General features: G+C 33.9%; 1 protein-coding gene and 1 pseudogene across 1 annotated transcript in view; one reads left to right on the forward strand and one right to left on the reverse strand.

Annotated features, from left to right (window-relative positions):
- LOC148953655 (adenylate cyclase type 5-like) overlaps positions 1–27,036 on the forward strand; it is a 244,088-nt gene that overhangs the window by 118,393 nt on the left and 98,659 nt on the right. The window contains exon 4 of the mRNA XM_089087272.1: positions 16,509–16,763. Coding sequence (XP_088943398.1) covers positions 16,509–16,763 — 255 coding nt within the window. The remainder of the gene's footprint in view (positions 1–16,508; positions 16,764–27,036) is intronic.
- Positions 17,154–27,036, reverse strand: part of LOC148953656 (52 kDa repressor of the inhibitor of the protein kinase-like) — a 53,628-nt pseudogene continuing 43,745 nt past the window's right edge.

Consider the following 27,036-nt stretch of genomic DNA (forward strand, 5'->3'; position numbering starts at 1 on the left):
GAGCTAATAAGGGTTTGTTGCAGTAAACTCTAGTTTTTTGTAAGAAAATTATGGAAAAAACAATTCCCTGATGCAAATCTGAAACTTTAGTCTATTTTTGAATCGAAAAATAAACTATTTCTGTAAAATCTAAGCTAATAAGGGTTTTTGACCGTAAACTATAGTTTTTTTTTGTAAGAAAATTATGGAAACTCTAGTTTTTTTTATAAGAAAATTATGGAAAATACAATTTGTTGGCTCATAGGTGAAAATTCAGTCCAGTTATGGATCGAAAAATAAACTATTTCTATAAAATCTGAGCTAATAAGGGTTTGTTGCAGTAAACTCTAGTTTTTTGTAAGAAAATTATGGAAAAAACAATTCTCTGATGCAAATATGAAACTTTAGTCTATTTTTGGATCGAAAAATAAACTATTTCTGTAAAATCTAAAATAAGGGTTTTTGACCGTAAACTATAGTTTTTTTTGTAACAAAATTATGGAAAATACAATTCGTTGGCTCATAGGTGAAAATTAAGTCCAGTTATGGATCGAAAAATAAACTATTTCTGTAATGTCTGTGCTAATTAGGGTTTTTGCCAATAAACTCTAGTTTTTTGTGAGAAAATTATTGAAAATACAATTCTCTGTTTAAAATATAAAACTCAATTCTATTTTTGGATCGAAAAATTAAGTCTTTCTATAAAATCTGATCTAATAAGGTTTTTGGCCATAAATTCTAGTTTTTTTGTAAGAAAATTATGGAAAGTACATACGTCTGGTTCAAATCTGAAACTCTAGTCTATTTTTGGATCGAAAAATAAAACTATTTCTATAAAATCTGAGCTAAAAAGGGTTTTTTGACCGTAAACTATAGTTTTTTGTAAGAAAATTATGGAAAATACAAATCTCCGGTTCAAATCTGAAACTTAAGTCTATTTTTGGGTCGAAAAATAAAACTATTTCCGTAAAATCTAAGCTAAAAAGGGTTTTTGACCGTAAACTCTAGTTTTTTGTAAGAAAATTATGGAAAATACAATTCTCTGGTTCAAATCTGAAACTTAAGTCTATTTTTGGATCGAAAAATAAAGCTATTTCTATAGAATCTGAGTTAAAAGGGTTTTCGATCGTAAACTCTAGTTTTTTGTAAGAAAATTATGGAAAATACAATTCATTGGCTCTTGTAAGAAAATATCAGAGTGAATAAATGCTTTTTCAGCATCCTTTGTCGGATATGTTGAATAAAATATGCAAAGTCAACATAGCTCTATCTGATTTTTAAAGTTAATTTAGACGAGGTTACGTGCGCGCACGTAACCTCGTCTAAATTAACCTTAAAAAATGAAATAAAGCTATGTCGACTTCGCATATTTTATCCAACATATCCGACAAAGGATGCTGAAAAAGAATTTATTCACTCTAATATTTAGATTTTGTTAATTATAATTGTTGTAACTGATAAAAGATGTTGATAAATAAAATTTATTCACTCTAACACTTAGATTTTGTCAATTTCATCCCCATGTATCCGAGAAATGGATGTTGATATAGAATTTAATCAATCTGATACTTAGATTTTGTTAAATTGCTGTATTGACTGTCTAGGAAGCGACTTCAAACGATAAAGAATGTTAATAAGGAATTTTTTCAATTTTTTTTTCATAATTTCCTGAATTAAATTCCTGTATTGTGCATCCAAGAGGTGAATTCAAGAAAGAGTTTGTTACTTACTTACCTACTTAATTACTTACTTACCTACTTACTTACAATTTTTTCATAATGACATAATAACATATCCAACAACGGATGTTAATAAAGAATTTATTCATTCTCATAGCTAGATTTTTTCAATGTTATCCCATAAGTCTCACAATAGATGTATGCAAATTCCTTTTCTTACATCTCCGATGTTTTAATAGACATTCTAAACGTTTGATATGCTAGCTTACTCTAAAACTAATGAACACATAACAAGGTAATGTATAATATATTTTTAATGAGATAATGCTATGTAGAATATTAATACAAAAATAAATTATGATACATTATTAATATCAATGATTAACTTTGGACATTTTGAATCTGTCCCATAAAATAGTTCACCATGTTCTCTCTTGATATTGTAGCTATTGTCTTCTCTTAGTTTGTAATCAGTAGAATAATCACTATTCCGTTTAGAGTCATACACAATTTTTACTGGTGTCTCATCAACAGGCTCAATATGTTTTTCGACTTTGGTATTATTTGGTTAATTGACTGTTTGATCAATGACAGTAACGTTTGCTGGTGCTTTGTTTTTCATCGATTCATCTTTATATTCCATAGTGATATTTTCTGACAATGCCATTTTTATTTTTCTGGCAATTTCACTGTCTATTATAACATTATTTTTACACAAGTAACATTTTCGGCACGTAGACAAGATATGGTTTACGATATTAGTAGAAGAGTAGGCCTTTTTGTATTGACCTTCCGTTGAATGCTAATACCCAAAAGCTGACGATTGGATGTATCAGCAGGTAATGTGTTACCTGCAACAGTAGCAAGGAGTTGTCCTCTATCATCAACGATTATTTTTATGTTGGCATTCTCTTTGAGTGCAATTATCTCTGGAGATCTCAATCTTGCATAACCACCAACATAAGAGTTGAATTTTTTTGCTATTCCAAAGGAATTTAATTCCATACTGTCATGATAATGCATGCATATATTTCTAATAGTGCTACCCCTTGTATTTTCTTCAAAGTTTAAATACTTTTCGTCGTCGGCATTATATACCACAATAACACTGCCATGTGAACACAATGCATCCAACGGTTTCATCTTTACTATTTTTAATAGATATGACATGTTTTTAACGTTCCACTGCGTAAAAAATACTGATTTAATACATGCAATAGACTAGGTAGCGTAAATAACCGGACATAGAATACCAGTGGGAAAGCCACATCATATCTCTGACCAATCATAGAGTACAATTGTTAGAGCCGTAGGCATATTTTGTCATTTTAAGATACGTACAAAAAAAAGATAAAAAATAAATAAAGTTGAATAATTTCGAAGTTTAAAAAAAAGTCTGTTTTTATGGAAAAAATATTAAATTAGAATCATCAGTCCTCATCATTATGAGTATCCAAAACTGGACTTAAGTTTCACATTTGAACTAAAGAATTGTATTTTCCATAATTTTCTTACAAGAAACTAGAGTTTACGGTCAAAAAGCCTGATTAGCTCAGCTTTTACGGAAATAGTTTTATTTTTCGATCCAAAAATAGACTTAAGTTTCACATTTGAACCAGGGAATTGTATTTTCCATAATTTTCTTATAAAAACTAGAGTTTACGGCCAAAAACCCTTATTAGCTCCGATTTTACAGAAATACTTTATTTTTCAATCCATAACTGGACTTAATTTTCACCTATTAGCCAATGAATTGTATTTTCCATAATTTTCTTACAAGAAACTAGAGTTTACGGTCGAAAACCCTTTTAACTCAGTTTTTATAGGAATGGTTTTATTTGTTGATCCAAAATAGACTTAATTTTCAGATTAGAATAGGAGAATTGTAATTTCCATAATTTTTCTTACAAAAAAACTCGAATTTACAGTCAAAAAACTTTATCAGCTCAAGTTTTAATGAAATAGTTTTATTTTTCGACCCAAAAATATACTTGAGTTTCAGATTTCAACCAGACAATGGTATTTTCCATAATTTTCTTACAAAAACTAGAGTTCATGGTCAAAAACCCTTATTAGCTCAGATTTTACAAAAATAGTTTATTTTTCGAACCAAAAATAGAATGAAGTTTCAGATTTGAACCAGAGAATTATATTTTCCATAATTTTCTCACAAAAAACTAGAGTTTGCGGGCAAAAACCCTTATTAGCTCAGATTTTACAGAAATAGTTTATGTTTTGGTCCATAACTGGACTTAATTTTCACCTATGAGCCAACGAATTGTATTTTCCATAATTTTCTTACAAAAAAAAATTATAGTTTACGGTCAAAAACCCTTATTAGCTTTGTCATTTTACAGAAATAGCTTATTTTTCTATCCAAAAATAGACTAAAGTTTCAGATTTGCATCAGAGAATTGTTTTTTCCATAATTTTCTTACAAAAAACTAGAGTTTACTGCAACAAACCCTTATTAGCTCAGATTTTATAGAAATAGTTTATTTTTCGATCCATAACTGGACTTAATTTTCACCTATGAGCCAACGAATTGTATTTTCGATAACTTTCTTACAAAAAAAAACAACTAGAGTTTACGGTCAAAAACCCTTTTTTAGCTCAGATTTTATAGAAATAGTTTTATTTTTCGATCCATATATAGACTAAAGTTTCAGATTTGAACCAGAGAATTGTATTTTCCATAATTTTCTTACAAAAAACTAGAGTTTACGGCCAAAAACCCTTTTTTAGCTCAGATTTTACAGAAATAGTTTATTTTTCGATCCAAGAATAGACTAAAGTTTCAGATTTGAACCAGACAATTGTATTTTTCCATAATTTTCTTACAAAAAACTAGAGTTTACGGCAAAAAATCCTTATTAGCTCAAATTTTATAGAAATAGTTTATTTTTCGATCCATAACTGGACTTAATTTTCACCTATGAGCCAACGAATTGCATTTTCCATAATTTTCTTACAAAAACTAGAGTTTATGGCCGAAAACCCTTATTAGCTCAGATTTTATAGAAATAGTTAATAGAATTAAGTTTCAGATTTGAACCAGAGCATTGTATTTTCCATAATTTTCTTACAAAAACTAGAGTTTACAGTCGAAACCCTTATTAGCTTAGATTTTATAGAAATGGTTTTATTTTTCGATCCAAAAATAGACTAGAGTTTCAGATTTGAACCAGACAATTGTATTTTCCTTAATTGTCTTACAAAAAACTAGAGTTTATGGTCAAAAACCCTTATTAGATCAGATTTTACAGAAAGAGTTTATATTTCGAACCAAAAATAGAATCAAGTTTCAGATTTGAACCAGAAAATTGTATTTTCCATAATTTTCTCACAAAAAACTAGAGTTTAAGGTCAAAAACCCTAATTAGCTCAGACATTACAGAAATAGTTTATTTTTCGATCCATAACTGGACTTAATTTTCACCTATTAGCCAACAAATTGTATTTTCCATAATTTTCTTACAAAAAAAAACTATAGTTTACGGTCAAAAACCATTATTAGCTTAGATTTTACAGAAATAGTTTATTTTTAGATCCAAAAATAGACTAAAGTTTCAGATTTGGATCAGAGAATTGTTTTTTCCATAATTTTCTTACAAAAAACTAGAGTTTACTGCAACAAACCCTTATTAGCTCAGATTTTATAGGAATAGTTTATTTTTCGATCCATAAATGGACTTAATTTTCACCTAAGAGCCAACGAATTGTATTTTCCATAATTTTCTTACAAAAAAAAACTAGAGTTTACGGTCAAAAACCATTTTATAGCTCAGATTCTATAGAAATAGTTTTATTTTTCGATCCAAAAATAGACTAAAGTTTCAGATTTGAACCAGAAAGTTGTATTTTCCATAATTTGCTTACAAAAAACTAGTGTTTACGGCCAAAACCCCTTATTAGCTCAGATTTTACAAAAATAGTTTATTTTTCGATCCAAAAATAGACTAAAGTTTCAGATTTGAACCAGACAATTGTATTTTCCATAATTTTCTTACAAAAAACTAGAGTTTACGGCAAAAAATCCTTATTAGCTCAGATTTTATAGAAACAGTTTATTTTTCGATCCATAACTGGACTTAATTTTCACCTATGAGCCAACGAATTGTATTTTCCATAATTTTCTTACAAAAAACTAGAGTTTATGGCCAAAAACCCTTATTAGCTCAGATTTTACAGAAATAGTTAATAGAATTAAGTTTCAGATTTGAACCAGAGAATTGTATTTTCCATAATTTTCTTACAAAAACTAGAGTTTATGGTCAAAACCCTTATTAGCTCATATTTTATAGAAATAGTTTTATTTTTCGATCGAAAAATAGACTAAAGTTTCAGATTTGAACCAGAGAATTGTATTTTCCATAATTTTCTTACAAAAACTAGAGTTTACGGCCAAAAACCCTTATTAGCTCAGATTTTACAGAAATAGTTTATTACCTAGCTCATAAAAGCCAGAAATAGCAAACTACCCACCTCAAATTGTAGGTTTCAGACAACACACACCTATGAGAGACTAAGAAACCTAGCTCTGAAAAGCCCAAATAGCATCCCAAACTATAGGTTTCAGACAACACATACATACAAAGGGCTATGAAACCTAGCTCATAAAAGCCGGAAATAGCAAACTACCCACCCCAAATTGTAGGTTTCAGACCACCCACACCTATGAAAGACTAAGAAACCTAGCTCTGAAAAGCCCAAATAGAATCCCAAACTATAGGTTTCAGACAACACACACCTACAAAAGGCTATGAAACCTAGCTCATAAAAGCTAGAAATAGCAAACTACCCACCCCAAATTGTAGATTTCAGACAACACACACCTATGAGAGACTAAGAAGCTTAGCTCCACACCACCCTCAAAACCCAATTCCTCTTAGCCTTATTTTAACTAAATACTTCCCCCTGCCCCCCCCCCCCACTTCCCACAGAAAGTTCAGAAAGACGCAATACCCTTATTTATACCGAAGCATTTCTAGTCGTATGTTTACTAGGATATTTAATAAGTACCATTTTTCACCCCACCCACAAAACTCAATTCCTTCTAGAATTATTTAAACTAAATACTTACCCGCCCCACCTCCCACAGAATGTTCAGAAAGACGAAATATCCCTATTTATTCTGAAGCATTTCTAGTCGTATGTTTACCTGGATATTTAATAAGTATCATATTTCACCCCACTCACAAAACTCAATTCCTCCTAGAATTATTTAAACTAAATACTTACCCCCACCTCCCACCTCCCACAGAAAGTTCAGAAAGACGCAATAGCCTTATTTATACTTAAGCATTTTTTTAGTCGTATGTTTACCGGGATATTTAATAAGTACTATTTTTCACCCCACCCACAAAACTCAATTCCTCCTAGAATTATTTAAACTAAATACTTACCCCTGCCCCCCACCTCCCATAGAAAGGACAGAAAGACGCAATAGTCTAATTTATGCTGAAGCATTTCTAGTAGTATGTTTACCAGGATATTTAATAAGTACCATTTTTCACCCCACCCACAAAACTCAATTCCTCCTAGCATTTTTTAAACTAAATACTTGGCTCCATCCCCCTCCCCAGAAAGTTCAGAAAGACGCAATACCATATTTAGGCTGAAGCATTTCTAGTCGTATATTTACCAGGATATTTAATAAGTACTATTTTTCACCCCACCCTCAAAACCCAATTCCTCTTAGCTTTATTTTAACTAAATACTTGTATTTTTCACACCGTCCACAAAAATCAATTTCCCCCTCCTAGACACACAGTACAACACTATAAGTACTCTAAGACACCCCGTTCCCATCACCCCACCACTTATGTATTATACGGAACACATCGAAGAAGTAAAGCTATCCGTTATGACAATTCTTTTCTTGCCATCTACATCCCTCTTAGTATCAACTTCTTCGTATAATATAACTTTAAACTATTTTAAATTGACATAACTGTTCAAACACCACTTGTGTATTTTACAGTACACATCGAAGTATTCGCAAATGCTAAGCCCTTTTTTTTCTCCACCTTAATATGATCCAATTCGCATATCCTATCAACCGACACATTCATTTCAAACTATTGTTGGCTAAAGGCAATTGTTCAAAAAAAAAAAAAAATCAGAAACCGCTCTTGATAGCACAGACTTCAAAGAAATGGAACTGTGGATAACACACGGGTGATAGACAGCTTTCCCTACAAAAGCATTCCTAAATACGCAATTTGACAATCTCTAGTTTTCGATTTTGGCAATGTGCACGTGAAACTGTGTGAGGGAGTTCTGACTCTCTTTGAAAAGGTGTAGAGCTTCTATAGAATAACATGGTATTTCCTAGTTCTTCTATAGAAGTATAACATAGCACTCTACTAAAGAGGCATGTAACGAAATTTTTCGTAGAAAATGTTATTTACGGTGAGTCAAACCGCTACCTAAACCAACTGTTGACAATTCATTTGGAAAATGTCTCCTCCAACAAATCCTCCTCCATCCTTTAAAGCACCATTGTTTCGGAACAATACCTGTACTGTTTCGGAACATCCTGATCCTGAATATCCTGAATACTGTTTCGGAACCTCCGTTATCTTTCTTTTGAAGAAAGATCACGGATGCGTGTTTATTTTTTGTTTGTTTTTTTTTTCCCCAGGAGTGATCGTATCGACCCAGTGGTCCTAGAATATCGCGGGAGGGCTTGTTCGAATGGAAATTAAAAGTTACAGTGCCTTTTTTATGTGACCCAGAAAAGTGGATGGCAACTAGGCCCCCTGCTACACTTTTTTTTTTACCAAAGTCACCCGATCAAAAGTTTGAGATAGCCATTTTGTTCAACATGATCGAAAAATGTAATAACTGTCTTTGAGGATGACTTAATCTCCCACGGTCCCTAGATGAGGGGCTGCTAATTATGAACTATGTCCAATGTTTACGTATAGTATTGGTTATTTGGAAGTATACAGACCTTTTCAGGGGAATTTTTTCTGCTAGTGGGGGGTGGGTGGGTCGGGGGTTGCGTGGGAGGATCTCCCATGAAAACTTCCATGGAGGAAGTTTTCACGGGAGAAGGGACATTGCTATGAAGGGGGAGCTGGGTTTCCCAGCATTATTTAAAACACGATCAGAAATTAAATAAAAACAAGTTTTCAACTGAAAGTAAGGAGCAACATCAAAACTGAAAACGAACAGAAATTATTACGTATAAGATTCGGTTCGCCCCCTAGTCAATGCCTCGCTTTTTACGATAAAGTTTTTTTTAGTACTTTCATAAGAGCTATTTATTATAATTAGCGGCCTTTGTGGTTAAGGGGTCATAATTAAAGAGCTTGAACAAAATTTGAACTTTAACGTAAAGAGCGAGGTAAGACTAGGGGGCGGGCCCCCTGATATACGTATTAAAAATTTATTAATATAGAAGTTCGATACATAAGTTAAATCGTAACTTAGGTATATTTATTACTAATAAAAACGTTCGTAAATAAAATTAAAAACCTTTTGAGAAAGCCATTTAGCCAGAAAAAAAATAAAATTAATATGCAAATTTCGTTTTAATCGTTCATGTACAGTGAGCCAAAACCAAAACCTGCATTAATTCAAAAACGTTCAGAAATTAAATAAAAAAACAATTTTTTGCTGAAAGTAAGTAGCGACATTAAAACTTAAAACAAACAAAAATTATTTTGTATATAAAAGGGGCTCTCCCCTCCTCAACGCCTGGCTCTTTACGCTAAAGTTTGACTCTTTCTCACAACTCTATTTTTAAGACAATAAAAAACTTTAGTGTAAAGAGCCAGGCGTTGGGGAAGGTAAAGCCCCTTTCATATACGGAATAATTTCCGTTAGTTTTAAGTTTTAATGTCGCCCCTTACTTTCAGTTAAAAAAAACTTCTTTTTTTTTAATATGTTTAGGCACGGAAGCCTTTCCGGACCTATGCTGTGAGTGCTGCTTAAGGAAGCTGCGTGGTTTCTACGAAATTGAAGTTAAAACTCCCTTCTTGGTGTTTAGCTAGTGTAAATATGCCTGAATACACTTGGTTGGAACATTGGGCCTCCTAAAATCAAAGTATTTCAGCGCCTTTTGGTGCAATTAATTTGGATTTTCTAGCAATTTCATGTTTGTAGCTATATTGAAAAATAGGTACTGCCTTCCTTGATTTGAAACCTCATGACACATAACCTACTATTCAAAGGGGATAGAAGGAGAGACTTATTTATATGAGCTCCTCCCAACAAGGATGAATTTTCTATAGGCCTAAAAACGTTGTGCTCTTAAATCTGAAGTTTACTTTTTAAAATGCATTTGCTCAGTGACAGTTTAGCTGCTTTTTGGATTAAACTTTGATTGCATATATATCTTCTATCTCCATATTAAAAATCAAATATATTGCTTTTCTGTTTCTGTATACAAAATCAACTGTGTTTCTGTGTGTTGCACCCGATAAACAACTAAACTGTTCCAGCTAAAACTAGTAACTTTTGTAAACTTAATCAAAGAACCGTGAAAATGTTTACAAAATACTAAAATGCCTAAAAATCTGTAGGATATTCGTTATTTGCCTACAGAACTAACTGGAGAGAAGTGAGCATGTTAAAAAACAATTCTTACTTCATCATATGCAGAGTAATCATAGTCAACAGATTTTTTATGCAGCCCCGCTATACTTTACCTCCCCCCTAATGTGCAAATATATAGTCCCAGTTAGACCCCGGCGCCGTGTCGGAGGATCAACGGAACGCCACCGACAAGAGACCCGGTCGACCGCCACCGAAGTGTCACAACGCCAAAGGCGCGCCCCCGCCGGCAGAGGTGGCGGCGTTCGGTCGACTTTGAATTAATTTTGCGGCAATTCTTTATTGCGTAAACCGCAAAGTCGGAGCTTTTCCTTCTCGTTTGGTTTAGTATTTTGATTTTCCTGTTTAGTATTTCACTATCCCAGAATTTTCGGGTATTTCCCCGAAAATCTATGTGTCACCCCGAAAAAAAATTTGGTTCTTCGAATCCCCGAAAATCACGCAATCACGGTGCCATCCCTAGCGATTTATCACCAGTTACTTTCCCTGCCAAATATTAATTTGCATACCATAATTCTTCACTACTCTCTTATTCATTAATTTTCGTCTCTTTTGTTACTTTGAATAAAAACCAGGCAGATGCAATATGCAATTACAAATATTGCAATATACACAGTTCTTCATATGTTGGCAAAAAAAAGTATCGTCTTTATGAAATGAGTTTAAATCATTTCGATTGCAGTTTCCCAATCGCTATTTCTTACATCATTCGTAGTCAAGAATTTTATTTTCAAGTTGAATAGAATTATAGAACGCATTCACTACTATACAGCTTCAGCCTTCAGTTGGATTTTGAAATTGACATCCGACAGATTGTTTCTACAGCTGAATTGTGACTTTGCAGAATTTTTTTTCTTTTGCTGTTTTTAGATAAGATTTTCTTAACGTTTAATACTCAATTGTTGAACGCCTGAAAGAAAATACAATCTTCTATCTGAGACATTTTTATCCCCCCCCCAAAAAAGCTTCTATTGAAACAAAATTTAGCTATAGACTAAGCTATGTACAAGGTTGGGGAATTAAAGATTGAAACGGAAGTTATTCCAAACATATGATTCATAAAAAATTGTAAATTGTTGCCTATAGGGGGGGATAGGGGGCTATCATGTTTAAACGGTAATACCTCATTTTTTTTTTATTGAAAGCAGGGATGCCAAAAAGATAATCATTTTTTTCATTTAAATTGGAGACAGAAGAAAATGATATCAAATTCCCTGGGAAAAATTGAAATATTTTGATACACCCAGGGCCCCCCATTTCGACTTGTTCATTGTCTTGGGTATTTTGCGATTTATCATAGACTACTGGCCTAATTTGACTTTTGTGCGTGTTCCCTTTTAATTGGATTCTTTGGATCTTATTGAATGCCATGGCGAATCTATGACTCAGTTTTCCAATAATTTGAGGTATATCTGAACAATTTCGACATTTTTGTTGTTGTCTTTGTACCCCTTTACTCATACCCTCAATTTTTTTTCGAGGAAGACTAAGCTGTTTAACGTTATTTTGCGTGTTTGTTTTAACCATATAGTGACCTAATTGATTATTAAGTAAATTATTTTTCTAATGTAAAGCTGAGACGGTATCCTATCAAGGTGATATCTAGAGGGGAGGGGGTAGGGAGGTATTACATTTAAATGATAATATCTCGAATTTTTTTTATTTAAAGCAGGGATGCAAAAAAGTTTTTTTTTTTAATTTAAAGCAGAGACGGAATCCTATCAAGGTGGTATCCAGAGTGGGGGGGGGGGGGGTAGCGAGTATCATATTTAAATGATAATACCTCGATTTTTTTAAAAGCAGGGGTACCAATAAGTTATTTTTTTTTATTTAAAGCAGAGACGGTATCCTATAAAGATGGCATCTAGAGGGGGGGGACGAAGGAAGTTATTATATTTAAGTGATAGTACCTTGATTTGTTTTTTTTATTGAAAGCAGGGATGCCAAAAAGTTGAAAAGTTGAAAAAAATTTGCAAGATTGTCATGAGTTATATTTGATACAGCACTTGCATGGTTTTGTCGTCCAAAGGGAAAGGGACATATGCGTCCAACCCGTTTTTTCCTTATTGATGAAACGGGTTTACTTTGAAAACATTCATTCATAAGCACCAGGCAGATTCACACTAAAACGAATTGGTGTGACGAAAGCGATATCGACATCCCCACCTAACGTTGCGCTCGAGTGACAATGGCGCCCTTGGTCCAGTGCCCAAGTTACATTAAAAGGCCAGGTCATAATAAAAGCTTTCAATTTCGGAGGTTCAAGGAGGAGTCTTTGACAGTCTTATGACCTCAGGATACTCGATGTTGCAACGTTCTTACGTATTTACAGTGGTTTAACAAATTCGACCACCCCACAAATGATTACCAAAAATATACACAAATATAACGAATGTAACATTTGGAATATCATAACACTTTTTTCAAAGCTTTGAAGAAAAGCAAAAAACGCTAAATACCCCTAACTACGCTTGAAAGATATTTTAAAAAGAAACTCTTTGGAGATATCCATGGATATGACCATAGCAGATGCTTTGAGCATGGCTGGGGATCAAAGAGGAGTCTTTGAGTATTTTGACCAGAGGTGACTTATTGTTGCGACCTTCTTAAATTTTGCAATTTGTATGAGCTTTTGGAAATCAAAGCCTAAACTCAACAGCTGATACTAATTCTCCTAACATTTTGCTTGGATTAAAAGTGACGAACTAGGAAGTAAATCTCAACATCTTCCTGGAGCTACTTCAGTCTACATATTATTTAATTTAATTACATTTAAAACGGATGAGCTTTTCATTTTTTACCTAGGAAAATAGCTGGCACTTCATTTTTCTTCATACCGAATAAACCATTAAGTGTTTTTTGTTTCATTGTAATTGAAGTGTTCTCATGTGGTGTTCATCATGTATTTTTCAGTTTGATAAATTTACTCCTTTTAGACGCAGTTTATATTTTGGCTGATATTAGGTATTTGTGACTTTATAATTTGGAATGAATCCCCAAAAGAAAAAATGAATAATATCCAAAACAGCAGCCAAAAGCAATAAAAAAGCAGCTGTTCAGCCTTAGCCTACATGCTATATATTCCATAAAGAAGCCAAAAAAACTTTAAATGCATTTTTTTTAAAAATTGTTATTAAAAACCAGTTTTTAATACAAGAAGGCTTCTTAGGAATCCAAAAGAGCAAAAAAAAAGAATCAATATCAAATTCGCTAATTTCAACCGTTTTTAAGGTGACAAAACAGATATAGGCAACGGGCATTATGAAAAAATTAAGCTTCAAAGTTCAAACTGATATTCAAAGTTTTACCCAGATAACTAACGAATTTTGTGATATGGTATTTGAAGTTTTGTATGCAGTAATGCTCGATGAAAAAAAATTACTAATTCTGTCAATTATTTATGTTAAGAAGACATAGCTAATAGATACTGCAACTACTCGTATTATGCAAGGGTTCTGAAACGCCACAGCCAGTTCATTTCTACCAGATTTCTACTTCGCTTGATGAATAAAGAAGGAGACCAGTTTCCAGCCAGCAACTTGTGAATTTTTGAAATCATGAATAGGCTTGAATCTGTTGTAAATTTAAGCTGTGATTTGAGAAAGACTGATGAAAACATTAATGTTTGCGGTCAACATTGATCGGCGGCGTGCCGCCGACATCTTACGGCGGCGGAGTGGTGTTTTGGCCCTGCCGCCGCCGGTCTTCCCTCATCTGTGTCGCGCCGGGTCTAGTCCCAGTTATATACTCCCTATTTCTTCTCCCATTGCGTCTCAGTTGTCTCAACCCATGTACCTGTAAATTGAATCAACTGTGACGAAACAAAAACTGGAAAAACAAGTTACTAGTGGTAGAATGCATTGAATATATATATAGTTTGGGCTATATATTTGTAAATTGGGGGGTTGGGGGTAAAGTATAGTGAGGATGCATTAAAAATGCGTTAACTATGATTATTTGGCATATTAGGAAGTAAGAATTGTTTTCTTAATGTGTTTCCTTCTCTCCAGTTAGTTCTTAAGGCAAATATCGGATATTTAACTTCGAAACACCTTTGGTCCTCAGTTTTATAGATTATGAGCAAGCGTTCGATTCTGTTGATAGAGGAGCTTTAGTAAAGGTTTTATCCTTGTATGGTATACCAGACAAATAAATTAAAGGGATTAGTGCTATGTACGAGAATAACACTGCTGCGGTTAAGGTAGGAAATGAGGTTAGCAGCTGGTTTTGTATTACATCAGGAGTTAAGCAGGGTTGTGTTCTATCCCCCTTTATATGGATTATTTTGATGGGCTTTGTTTTAAGGACCACAGGAAAGGCAATGGGAGACCACGGAATCAAATGGGGAGGAAAAAGTCTCCTGGACTTGGATTATGCTGATGATTTAAGCATCCTAGATGAAAGTGTGAGCAAAATGAATGAAGTTTTAGAGGCTTTATGATTCCAGGGTGCTAGTATTGGTTGGAAAATTAATGTTAGGAAGACTAGGTCACTAAGGCTAGGAATAAGAGAAGAGGAAAAGGTGACGTTGGGTAATAAAAATATTGATCAGGTGGACAGCTTCACTTACCTTGGTAGCATTATTAGTAGAGATGGTGGGAGCAATAAAGATGTTAAAAGTAGAATAGCCGAGCCTCAGGGTGGTCTTTCACAGTTAAAAAAAGTCTGAAAGTATAGGAAGATAAGTCTGCAAACCAGGATTAAAATAATAGGAGCTGCAGTGATGACAGGGGTTAAATATGGCTCTGATGGACGCTCCGAAAAGCAGATGGAGATTTGCTAGATGTTTTCAAGAGAAATTGCTTAAGGATTGTTCTGGGTAACCGGCTGACTGACCGTATTTCAAACAATAGGCTATACGAAAAATGTGGTTCAATACCGCTTTCTAGGTCTATAATGAAGGAAAGGTTGAGGTGGTTAGGGCATGTTGTGCGGATGAAGGATGACAGATTGCCGAAGATTGTTCTTTTCGGCCAACCATCTAGGGCTAAACGGAAAGCAGGTCGTCCCCGTCTGGGGTGGGAGGACGTCATAAAGAAAGATTTAAAGGAAATGGGAACTTCGTGGGCGGGTGTAAAAAGGGAGGCTTTGAATAGATTGGGGTAGAGGAGGAGCGTGTGTAGCTGTGTTGGCCTCAGGAGGCTTGGTGCTGCGATGAGTTGTTAGTAGTAGTAGTAGTAGTAGAATAATAGATTACCAGTGCCTTGCAGCGTATGTGCGTATATGATGATACTAGAGAAGAGCCAGTTGTGAGGGCTTTTTGGTTACTTGCTCCACTTACTCACTCGCCATGGATGGCAACTTGGAGCCTAGACTGTCAAAAATGGTTTTCTCTTTGCTCTTACCTTTGGCTCTCGTAGATGACCCTCTCTTCACTCGGACGGTGTTTGGGCCTTCTATTCTTGTAAATTTGCTTTAGCTTCACTCAGGCCAAGAGTTTACCGGAACTTCCGGCCGCGTTTCGCTTGAATAGTGCGAACTCATTTGTACCTTTAACTTTCTTTCACTACCTTCCACTCACTTGATTTGAAGTTATAGACTTCTGCACTCGCATAACGTTAGTCAAGGTTGAGCTTCTCGGTTCTAAGGTTGTTTTGTGTGTATGCTTAGAAAAGTGGGGTTGTGGAAAGGTTTTGGCTGGAAAATTATTTTTAAAAGTCTCACGTCTCGAGCTTCAAGAGCCTAGCTTTTTATTGCTTCGGGTTGTAGAAATGCACATTTATGCAATGAATAGAAACGGATAGGGTTCAAGGGTTCAACCCTTGAACCACACAAGAGTTCAAGGTTCAAGATTTTAATCTTCGAATTAAAACATAACTAAATATAGAAACTTCCCCAGCAGCGAGGACACTCAACAAATGATCGGGCATACTAAATTAAAAGACAATGAAAAAATATATAAAACAAAAAGAAAGAAAAAAAATGTAACGTGACTTACCATGTTGGATCCAAGGCTCAAATAACACACAAATAAAACATATTTAGGTGGGGTATCAGAGAAACCGGACAAAACCAATCATACGCCACACCACTAACAATAATACAAAAAAAATTAACCAATATATTAAAAAAAAGGAGAACCAACTTTTAATAATAATCAAGTAAATTCACCTTCAACCTTTTTTTTAACAAGGGAAGGGAAGGCGAACAATTTCTTTATCATCCAATGATAAACAAAATTTAGCAATTATGTAAACTAAATCTAGATCGCTCACATCTGATCAGAGGGTGACGAGGATTAGAACCAAAACGAGTATTATGATAAATATATTATTTTTTTTATAGGCTATACCAAAAGAAGAAGTGGATTCCATTCTTCAGCCCCGTGCTGGAAGCTGGTGGAATATATGCCGTCTATGCATCAGGGTTTTCTCCAGTCATAGGTTTAAAAATGTTCACGTAGAAGCTCTCTATCAGCGATATTTTCTTAGGATGAATCAAACCAGCTTATCAACCTTACTTGGATTACTAATAGCACTTATGCTCGTTCTTTGTTCCCTTCATTATTTGTTTATTATCGAAGTTTCCACAATGATAGAGGTAAGTGGCTACACTATGTATTTGCACATTTTATTTACTATTTTCATCAGTGGGATGAAAAATGTATATGAGAAAGACGTGGTTATTGTTCTGTTTCTAATGAAGAGGTTAATTACGTTCTTTCAGATCTGAACTTCTTTGAACCTATCTTACACCTTCTTTATGTTTCGCAAAATTATTTACTGAAATATTGTTAAATATATGTGCCACTTTAGGTAGTTATCCTTTTTAAATTCCCCTTGTCCGTTTTAAAATCCCCCTCAAAATCCCATCTTGCACCTGGAGGAGCACATGTTCTCCCAATTGAGAGCCTCCAAACTAAATGCTTAAAATTTTGAAAACATTTTTGTTCAACCTATTTCATTTTTGTGGTTACTACACTTTAGAACCTCAAGTGACTCCAAGAAGAATGCAGGGTACCGTCACTGCTGCTAATATTTCTTCCATTTTTGAACGAAGAAAGTTATGGACCCTTAGATCGGCCTTGATGGTCCGGCTTAATTTTCTTGGTCTTTTTCTGCAACGAGGCTCCTTCGGTTCCCAGTCATATACTGCAATGCGGATTTATTGTTTCAACCAATGCGCATGTTCAATTTTATTTCTTTTTTTTGGAAGGGGGGGGGCACTCCTTATAATGAGCTTAATCCGATTACTGTAAAAGCCAATACTGACAGATTCTCTAGAACCTTTTAGGTGTTTATATAGAGGCTCAGTCTCCAAAGGGTATTAAAAGGATAGCTTCATTTCAATTTTAAGTTTTTACAAGTGTTCTGTAATTCCCTATAGCTGTGATAAGCCCTGTGGCGGCGCAGCGGTTTCGATCTCAGCGTGGTAATACGGGACCCAGAGTTCCAGGTAATAAGGGATCCGGCTGTAGCAAAACACTGTAGGGCTAACACAAGGACTTTAGTTGTCAAGAATAGCCGTTAATCCAATACAATCCAGTGATTGTGAGGATATCGAACATATAATTGCACAGAACTCTTCTAGATTGAACGGATGTCCTAAATGGTGGCTGGCGTTTACACCCCCCCCCCGGCGATTACCCCCCGGAAAATACCCCCTAGAAAATACCCCCCCCCCCCCATGGAAAATAAAGCTTTCTAATTTTGAGAATTTTATTTGAGTTTTATTTTTTTATTTCCGTAGGGGGAAGAAATTTTGGTAGGCCTACTTATGTATTATGCGCCACTCACTCAAGTTTACGCTGTGTAAAACTTGAGAACAAACCGGTTTCGTCGTTAGTTTCTTTCATCTTAGCATGAGACAACACAAAGAGAAGTCACAATATAGATGAAAAAAAAAATTCCATGGGGGGTGGTATTTTCCGGGGGAGGGGGGGTTATTTACCGGTTTGGTATTTTGCGCAAGTGGTATTTTTCGGGGGGTGTTTTCCGGGGGGGGATATTTTCCTTAGGGGGAAGTATTTTTTGAGGGGGGGGGTATTTTCCGGTGGGGTATTTTCCGGGGGGTAATCACCGAGGAGGGGGGGTAAACGCGAAGAACCGTCCTAAATCCTTTTGCATCTACACGTTTGCTAAAAAAAAAACTTTTGCGCAAAACGAGAAAAGTGTACCTTCATCGCTTGTGTGGGGTTCTAGCTTAGAAAGTGTTCATCAATTACAGTTTTGTCGGAAATTTAGACAAATAAATTTTGAAGTTACTGTAGATTTTCAGAGTGCTGGCAATCTGCCTTAGTTGATTTTGCTCTGATTTTGAGCAATCATTTTCCTATTGAAAAAAAAAAAAATTTTGTTATTTGCTTTTCATAAAGGATATCTTGATTTTCGCTCGGATTTTCGTTGCTGGGGCAACGTGAAATAAGTGGTAACGTTTGATTTTAAGTTTTAATTGATTTTATTTTTTCCGAATATTTCAGCATGACATTATTACATGTGCTTCTTTCAATAAAGCTGTTATAATACCATTTTTTGCAAAGATACATTTGGACCTTAATACTTCAAAATTGTTTATAGACTTAAGTTAGTTATTTAGACGTTAATTTTTAGTTTAAACTTGTTGAAACTTTAAAATATCCAAATTCAAATTCACCACCTTGGATTTGAAAAATAATTCCCCGTTAGAAATATTTGATTGTTCATAATAGTAGCTGCTCTCACGTGAAATATTATATTGTTTAGCATAATACCATTTGCGTTAGCCGGAGGACTCAAAAAGGGAAGTGGATGAATTAAAATGTTTGAGACCTTAAAAATCTTGAGTAAATGCAAAATACTAAATTTGTGCTAGTATTTTTTGTCTATTTTGGTGTTGAAAAAATTCATTTAAATTTTTTTCAGAAACTCAGAAATTTCTGGGGAAAAAAAATGATTGATGAAAAACGATGAAAAACAATCCCAGCCCCCCCCATCACCCGAAATGACTGGATATAACGTACACCTAACACCAAGTTCGCTGTTTTTCCGCATTCTTTTTGTGCTTAATTCGTTAACAATCCAGTATATCCCCTCTTCTGAATAAAATACTATAGTTCTAAAATTCTTATTGTCGTAAATTATAAATCAAGGTCCCTTCCAGCTTGCCCTGCAATATATATATATATATATATATATATATATATATATATATATATATATATATATATATATATATATATATATACATGTATATATATATATAAATATATATTTCAGATTTATATTATATATATATATATATATATATATATATATATATATATATATATATATATATATATATATGTATTCTGTTAAGGGTTTCAGATTTTTTTTATCGAACTTTTAAAACTCATGTCAAATTAGAGAAAATTCCCACTGTAGCATACTCCTGTTTCTTATTGCTAACGTTAAGCAATTCTTTACAATTACTGAAACTAAATATAGGCTTCCTACTGAATCAAGACTCTACTGTTTTGGCTTTAGGCTTGCCCATACAATTACTCTATGGTTTATGGGAAATCGTCTCAAATAATTTATGGGAAACCGACTCAAATATTTTTTTTATTATAAAAAAATTTATAGGAAATCGGCTCCAAGGATCTCTATTTGACAGACTCTGCTAAAGGAAAGCAGTTTCAATAAATGAGGAATTTTGAAGACAGTGATAGATAAAGCAATGCGTAAAGATATCTCGGCTCTATAGTGAATTGCCGTCCTCAGTAAAAGAAGTAAAAGAAAAGCTGCCGAGAAAACAAAAAACAAAAGAAAAGGAAAAACGAATTGCTGATGTAAAAGGAAAACTACGCCAAACCCTAAGAATAAATCACATTTAAAACACATCAATAAAAAATAAATTAGAATTAAATTTTAAATTTTAAGAAGCACTAGCATCCTTTCTTCAGGAAACTCAGTTAAAATTGGTAAAAAGGTCGTTCATTCAATTAATATTCTTTAAAATTAATAAATAAAAAAAAATTTCTCATTGAAAGTAAACAGCGATATTAAGACTTATGCAGATATTTTTTGCAAATAAAGTATCGATGGACAAACACAGCTGGGGTCATTGAGGAGCGTATTTGTGATTTTTATAATGAATACAAAGATTCTTCCCATTTTTGGTCATTTCTGCTTGTCCTATCTTCGTTTTTGTCCAAGTATGTTTTTTCTCTGTTGTTTCTTTGTGTTTTTCTTGATTTTTACTCCGTCTTTCCCGGGCTAAGCCAATTTTTTGTATGGGATGGGCTATAAATAAAATGATAGTTATCATTATGATTAGGGCATTGCCACCCCCCTCCATTCTACATGTTAACAGTTAACTAATGATTAACAAAAATATGTAGAGTGACAAAAAAAATTGTCAGATGCTGGTTTTAAATGTTTTATTTACCAATCGAAATAAAGAAAATTTAAATTGAAAGGAAATTTAATGAATTGTAGAATTTAATTGTTTAAATGATTGAATTAAAAGTTAATTGTTGAAATCAATATTAAATAAGTGAGGCTTTCTTTCCTCGAGGAAGAAAAAGATGTTGTGGAAAAAAAAAGAATTAACTCTTCACCACATTACTCTTGCATTAGAGCATTCGTTCTTAAAGCATTGATAGAAAAAGTCAAATTTCAGCGTCAAAAATTAAGGAAAGAGGAGCAATTAGATTTCCCTCCAATTAGATGAAGGATGATCTATACTAGTCTTGATTTTTAACGTCACTCTATATTTAACTGACAATTTTATTTATTTATTGTCGTTGTTGCTATTTTTTCCTTTGCACAAAAGGTAAGGTCCTTGGAATCCCAGAATTGTTTCGGGTTAAGAAATCTGTGTTCAATTTCGAACAAGGATCATCCCTGGTAAAAAAAAGTCAATAAACCAAGTTTTATATCATCATAGCTCGGTGCTTGAAAATAAGGGAGGGGGTTCCCCGGAATCATAATTTGATGCTACAATTGTCCTTAAAATTTGATCCTGTTCCGACCTTTTTCTATTATTATGAAATTCTTATCTATACTAATAACTTTTGATAGGTATTTTTAAACTTATACATTTTACCTATTTTGAATCAGCGTAAAATGGAGATTTGATATAAATATTACTTCCTAAATTCTGGTTTTTAGTCTTTCGGTTACTTTTTAATCCTGGGGGGGGGGGAGTTGAAGCTAATTTTCCCAAATCAAGTAAACATGACAGTGAAAAATGAATAATGAGGCATATGGTACCATATGGGCAAAGATATACTAAAGAAAACTGACCTGTTTCTCAGGATGCTTAAGTTATGCAGGCTCATCTTAGTTTTGACAAGATTTTTGTAGAACTAAATATTAACTGGGGGGCAAACTGAGATCTGGAGGGGGCAGTTGCTCCCTGCCCCATAGAAAATTACGCCCCTGGCTGCTGTTTACATGCAGTTTACTACCGCAAACTGTTTGTTTCTGGGTTTTCTTTGCAGCTAATCTAGCGCCTTTTATAGATAATTGTTTCTTGAGATACCACCTAAAAATACATCATTTTATTGTGTGTTTTTTTTTGTAATTTTGTCAGGGGAGCTGGCATTTTTTGTTGGCAATTTAGCCTACGCTTTGGGTGTTAATCCCAATAAGATAATACTAAACAGTAAATTTTAGTTCACCAATTTTTGGCAATTAAAATGAGTTCTTATGAAATTGGCACTGGGAGAGTGTCAACTTGCTAGAGATAATATAGAGATCATGTGGGAGAGGTAAGAGGTAATATGAGAGAGTTAATATAGTTCTCGGAATGGATAAAACATTGGTGGAAACCTTGATACTGCCAAGGAGAAATATTCCTCAAAGGAAAATAAAGAGATTGGCAAGTCCTATTTTAAACACAATACCCATGGGGATACCAATAGCCCAGCAGCTATTTGTTCTATTATGCTTTTTTATAATTATTTTTTGGGGACATTGGTGCAATTTGTCTTTGTTGCCTGAGCTTAGACACAGTTTTGTGTGCCCGTCCCAAATAATATTTAAATGTTACCGCTTCAAAATCCTGAATAAGAAATGTTAAAGATTGTCTGGTACAATTGCCTATAGATAGTGTTCGGAACTCTTTTGACTGACCGTCTATCAAACAATAACCTATACGAAAAATGTTGTTCCTTATAGGGCTATAGTGAAAGAAAAGTGTAAATGACTAAGCCACGTTTCAAACAGTTCATGAACTGTAAAAAAGGAGTGACTGTGGTCGATAGTGACCGAAACTTAAAAAATCAAAACGATCCTATTGGATAAGATCAGGCTTATAAACGTTTGAGACCCCTTTTTCCTTGAAATATAAAACCTCCGTTTTCTGTTCTGCTCTTTTTTATGCTTAAGCCCTCATGAGGTCAGTTTGAAAATGAACTATATCCAAAGAAGATAGTGAAATTTAATTTTTTGCTTTCTACTTTTTGCAACAACTAAAAACAATAAACTGAAACGAACCCAAATAGGGTAAGTTCTTTGGTGTTTCTGTGCCAGTGCCAGCCGGCTAACAGTGCCAGCCACCAAGTCCCTGTGCCGGCTGTGGCATTTAAAGTCTTATTTGTAGTAAAGGCTATTTTAAAGAAGGTATTTAATTACTTGAATCAACAGTAAAGAACCTCCCAACAAAAATACCAAAAATAACAGTTCAAAATGAGGTTGTCCAATAGATCTATTAATTTATAGTCGACCACATACAGTGTATGTTTTATTGAGCTCTTTTCAAATTTTCTTCCATACCACTAGTATTCTAAGATGTTTGAGGGGTACTGGTGACAACCCTATCCTGGTTTCTAGAGAGTGTTAGGCAGAAATAGGGGGTCTACTAGGGCTAATCTAAATCACCATCCATCCACTGCCGTCCTTTCAACTGTTTTACCACAAGGTAGGGAATTTGGAGAATTTACTGCCGAAACTGAATACATTTAAGCCAGTAATGACTATCAAATATCTGCTTTGGGGTAAGCCACCTTAGACAAGTAAGTGGTTGGTGACTCTCTTTTGAGAAAAGAGTTTTGTCAGTCTGAAGCTTACGTTTGGGATTCTAAGAAGGGGGGATTGCGGACACCTAGGAAAAGGCTCTTCTACAAAAATGAAAATGAAAAAGGGATAAACCATTCCTATCTGAAAAAAAGTGCCTAAGGGGACGCCAATAGCCCAATGAATATTGATACTACATTGTTTTTTTAGATGTGCAGGCAATAGACCCTTATGGCTTGAAACTTGACTCAGTTTCAGGAGTCCCCTCTACATAGCAATAATAATGATGATAGTAAAAATAAAAATAATAGTAATATATATATATATAATATTAACAATAAAAATTACTATAATAATATTTTTTAAGCAGAAAAAATAGTTATTTAGGGTTGTGCATCTATTACTATCTTTGATTACGACTATTCTTGCTAGATACCTGATGACTGTCTATCTCACCATGTTGCAGTGCTTTTTCTATCTATTAAGGTGAGAGTGTCATATAGTTTCATATTACACTATATGACAGCTGCTTCTTAATTCCGCGGCTAAATTTAGAGCCAATCATGGAGAAATCTCACTTCATCTACAAAAACACTTCATCGGCAAATCACTTCATATGATGAAGATGAAGGGGAGAAACTTCACCACTGAATTGTCCTTTCCAAATAACCTGTGCAGAACACTACAATAGCATCAACAGATTGATATTGGGGATTGGAGGGGAGATCCACTGCATTAACACTTCACAATTACTTTGATAGACACAAACAAAGCTTGCTAGTTTATCTGAAGATGATGGATTTACTATGTTTGGACGGATACAGCAGCATCCTTAGCGCAAATAAATTAATGGTAGAAAAGTTTCGTAAAAGCTAGTCTTCAAAATAAATATTATTTTCAGCAAAGGGCAAATCTAGCCTTTAGTGGTTGTAAGAGGTGATGACCCTAATCCTATTTGTGGTTATTTTTTTCTTTGTTTAGTTTTATATGAATATTCATTTAAATGTTTGTCTTGTTTTAAGTTTCATAGATTCATACATACTACCTTTTGTTCATTTAAAGTTTTTTAGCTTCATGCTTAGTACCTTTTTTTTTTTTTAGTTCGCTCTCTACTTTTTTTGAAAATTATGATGTCTTAATGACCTTGGTTAAACTCTGTAACAAGTACTCAATGCATTTCCAATTCCGTAATTCTTTTTACCAGCAAATTAATGGCTTAGCGATGGGCGCGCCCCTCTCCGGGTTACTGGCGAATATTTATGTGGAACATATTGAAAATTGGGCATTAGATTCGTATTTTTTAAAACATGTCTTTTGGGGACGTTATATGGATGATGTAATTTCGTTCTGGAACTATGGGGGAAATGAGCTCAAGGGTTTTTTAGATCACCTTAATACATACGAAAGAAATTTACAGTTTACTTTAGAAATTAAGATCATAAATAAAATCCCATTCCTAGATGTGTTAGTTATTCGTAGCTTCGATAAACTAAATTTTACTATTTATAGAAAACAAACTCAAAACAATAGATATTTGCATTTTAAGTCAAACCACCACCTATAAGTTAAAAAAGTGGTCGTAGTATCCCTCATCAATCATGTCCTAAAAAGTTGTTCTAATTCCCACATAACAGCATAATTAAACTTTATCAAGGACATACTTTTTTGAAATGTTTCTCCTATTTTGTTTATTAATAGTGTAATTAATTGTAGACTAAAGAGACATTCCCGTAAAATTAATGATAGTTCACCATGTGATATTTCTGACAAGCCCTTATACATAAGTTACCTCCCCTACATCCCAAAAATCACTACAAATCTTAAAAGAGTTTGCAAAAAAATAAATCTGTATGTAGTATTCACAAATAATTTTAGAATCATAAATTTTCTAAATTCTGGTAAAGATAAAACCCCTGTTACTCGCCAAAGAGGGGTCTATCAAATACCATGTGATTGTGGCAAATATTATGTAGGTAGAACACACCAGAATTTAGAAAAGTGAATAAAACAGCATAAAGATGATATAGTCAAAGCTCTAAGTTCTAGTATTTCCGTTGTTTCATCTGATTCTGCATTAGGCAGCCATATTTTTGAAAACCCTAGCCACAATATACTTTTTGATGAATCTGCCCTTATTAGCAATGACCTAGGCATACTGCAGGTAGTCCGAGAATCAATTGAAATCAGAATTAAGATTAATAATAATATTTCCTTAAATAGGGACTTGGGGGAATATACACTAAATGCTTTATACACAAATTTAATTAAAAATGATCTTACAAATTATTTTAAAAAACCGATAGATATTAACACAGAACCGGTCACAAGAAGACCTTTGAGGTTAGCTGCCAAAAAAGCTGGATTAGCAATAAGAACGTGTTTTTAAATTATATTTCTTTCATCTCATTGAATCGCCTTGTTTTACCTTACTTTTAATCAGTCCTGGTTGAACTTCGCTGAAGTAAGGATGCTAGGACTGCTTTGAAATTTTTTTTTTAATTTTTGGTTTTATTGGCTGCATGTTGTTGTGAGTCTTTTTTCTTTCATATATTTTTGTCTTGCTGAGGACGGCCCTTGGACATAGGGCCGAAATATTCATTCAAATTATCTCCACTGTCTTGCAAAAAGATTTCCCTATTGTTCTTCGTACTTTTGTTGTTTGAAAATTAGTTTTTTGGGGAAACTATTTTTTATTTATTTAATGGTCGAAAAGATTCTGGAGCTGATCACAAAAGCAAGTGGCTAAGAAATTTCCAAGGTACGAGGTTTTGTCTAAATTATTTACTCTACAAAAAATACTAAATTTTCGAAGAAAAGCCAAAACCAGTTAATATAAATTATTCAAGCCCAAGTTTATTATATATCTCAAATGAACGTTGAACTTATTTATATTAAATATTCATAATAGGTCTTATCTTGAAACACTGTTATATCTCCTGTATAAAATATCTAATATGCAAAATCTCCTATATGTAAAACACCTTATACACAAGAAATATAATCATTTTCTGTATTTTATTTATTGAAATCCAAAATTATATAGCAACATTGTCAAACGCACTGTGGCTACACAGAGTAACGCCATAAAACCGAAAAATATTATGAGAACACCGTCTATCAAATGGAACTGCATCAAAAATTTAACTTTTGGAAAACGTCACTTTAAATATTGCCTTGATTTGAAGACCTTAATAAGTAGGCCTAACCACATAAAAAAAAAGAAAAAAAAAAAAAAAAACAACAACCAAACGACTCAATCTACACCATTTAGCAATAATGCTATAAAGTATCCCCGCTCAAGAACCGGATTTAGTAGATCCTGGCTAGCAAATAAAGCTGGTGTTACGGGCTTCGAGGCGACTGGTCCGCTTTTCGGGGCGAGTGACTTACCTTCTTTTGACCTTAAGCCCTAGAAAATGAAACCCTTACAAATAACACGTAGATTTACTCGGGAAGGGACCATCATTGGTAAAGCCCTCACCTGGCTTAGACAGCACCTAATCCTTTGTCCCGTGGACATGGATAATTGTATGAGTTGTGGAAGCTTTTTGATCTTCAGTCGTTTGCTAAGAAGTTCATTACTTTCATCGTATCGTCATTATAGTCGAGTGCTTAAACCCCTGAACTGAACCGAAACCATCAAATGAAGCGCAGATAGTAAAAGATTTGGATTTTTGTTTTTTTATTAGAACAGTTCAATCCAGATGGTTTCAAGATAATTGCTAGTTGAGGCTTTATTAACTTGTTCAGTTGTTACCAAGTTCTGGTTGTTAGTTTGAATAATTTAGCTATTTATGCAACAAAGCTTCATACAATAAAACGAGCTAAGTTACACGCACTTTGATTTATATTGGCTACGTTAATTAAAAAGGTGGTATGTCATAGAACGTACA

Source organism: Artemia sp. Qi Xiang Cuo, chromosome 3, assembly GCF_049724085.1.
Source record: "Artemia sp. Qi Xiang Cuo chromosome 3, ASM4972408v1, whole genome shotgun sequence".
NCBI lineage: Eukaryota > Metazoa > Arthropoda > Branchiopoda > Anostraca > Artemiidae > Artemia > Artemia sp. Qi Xiang Cuo.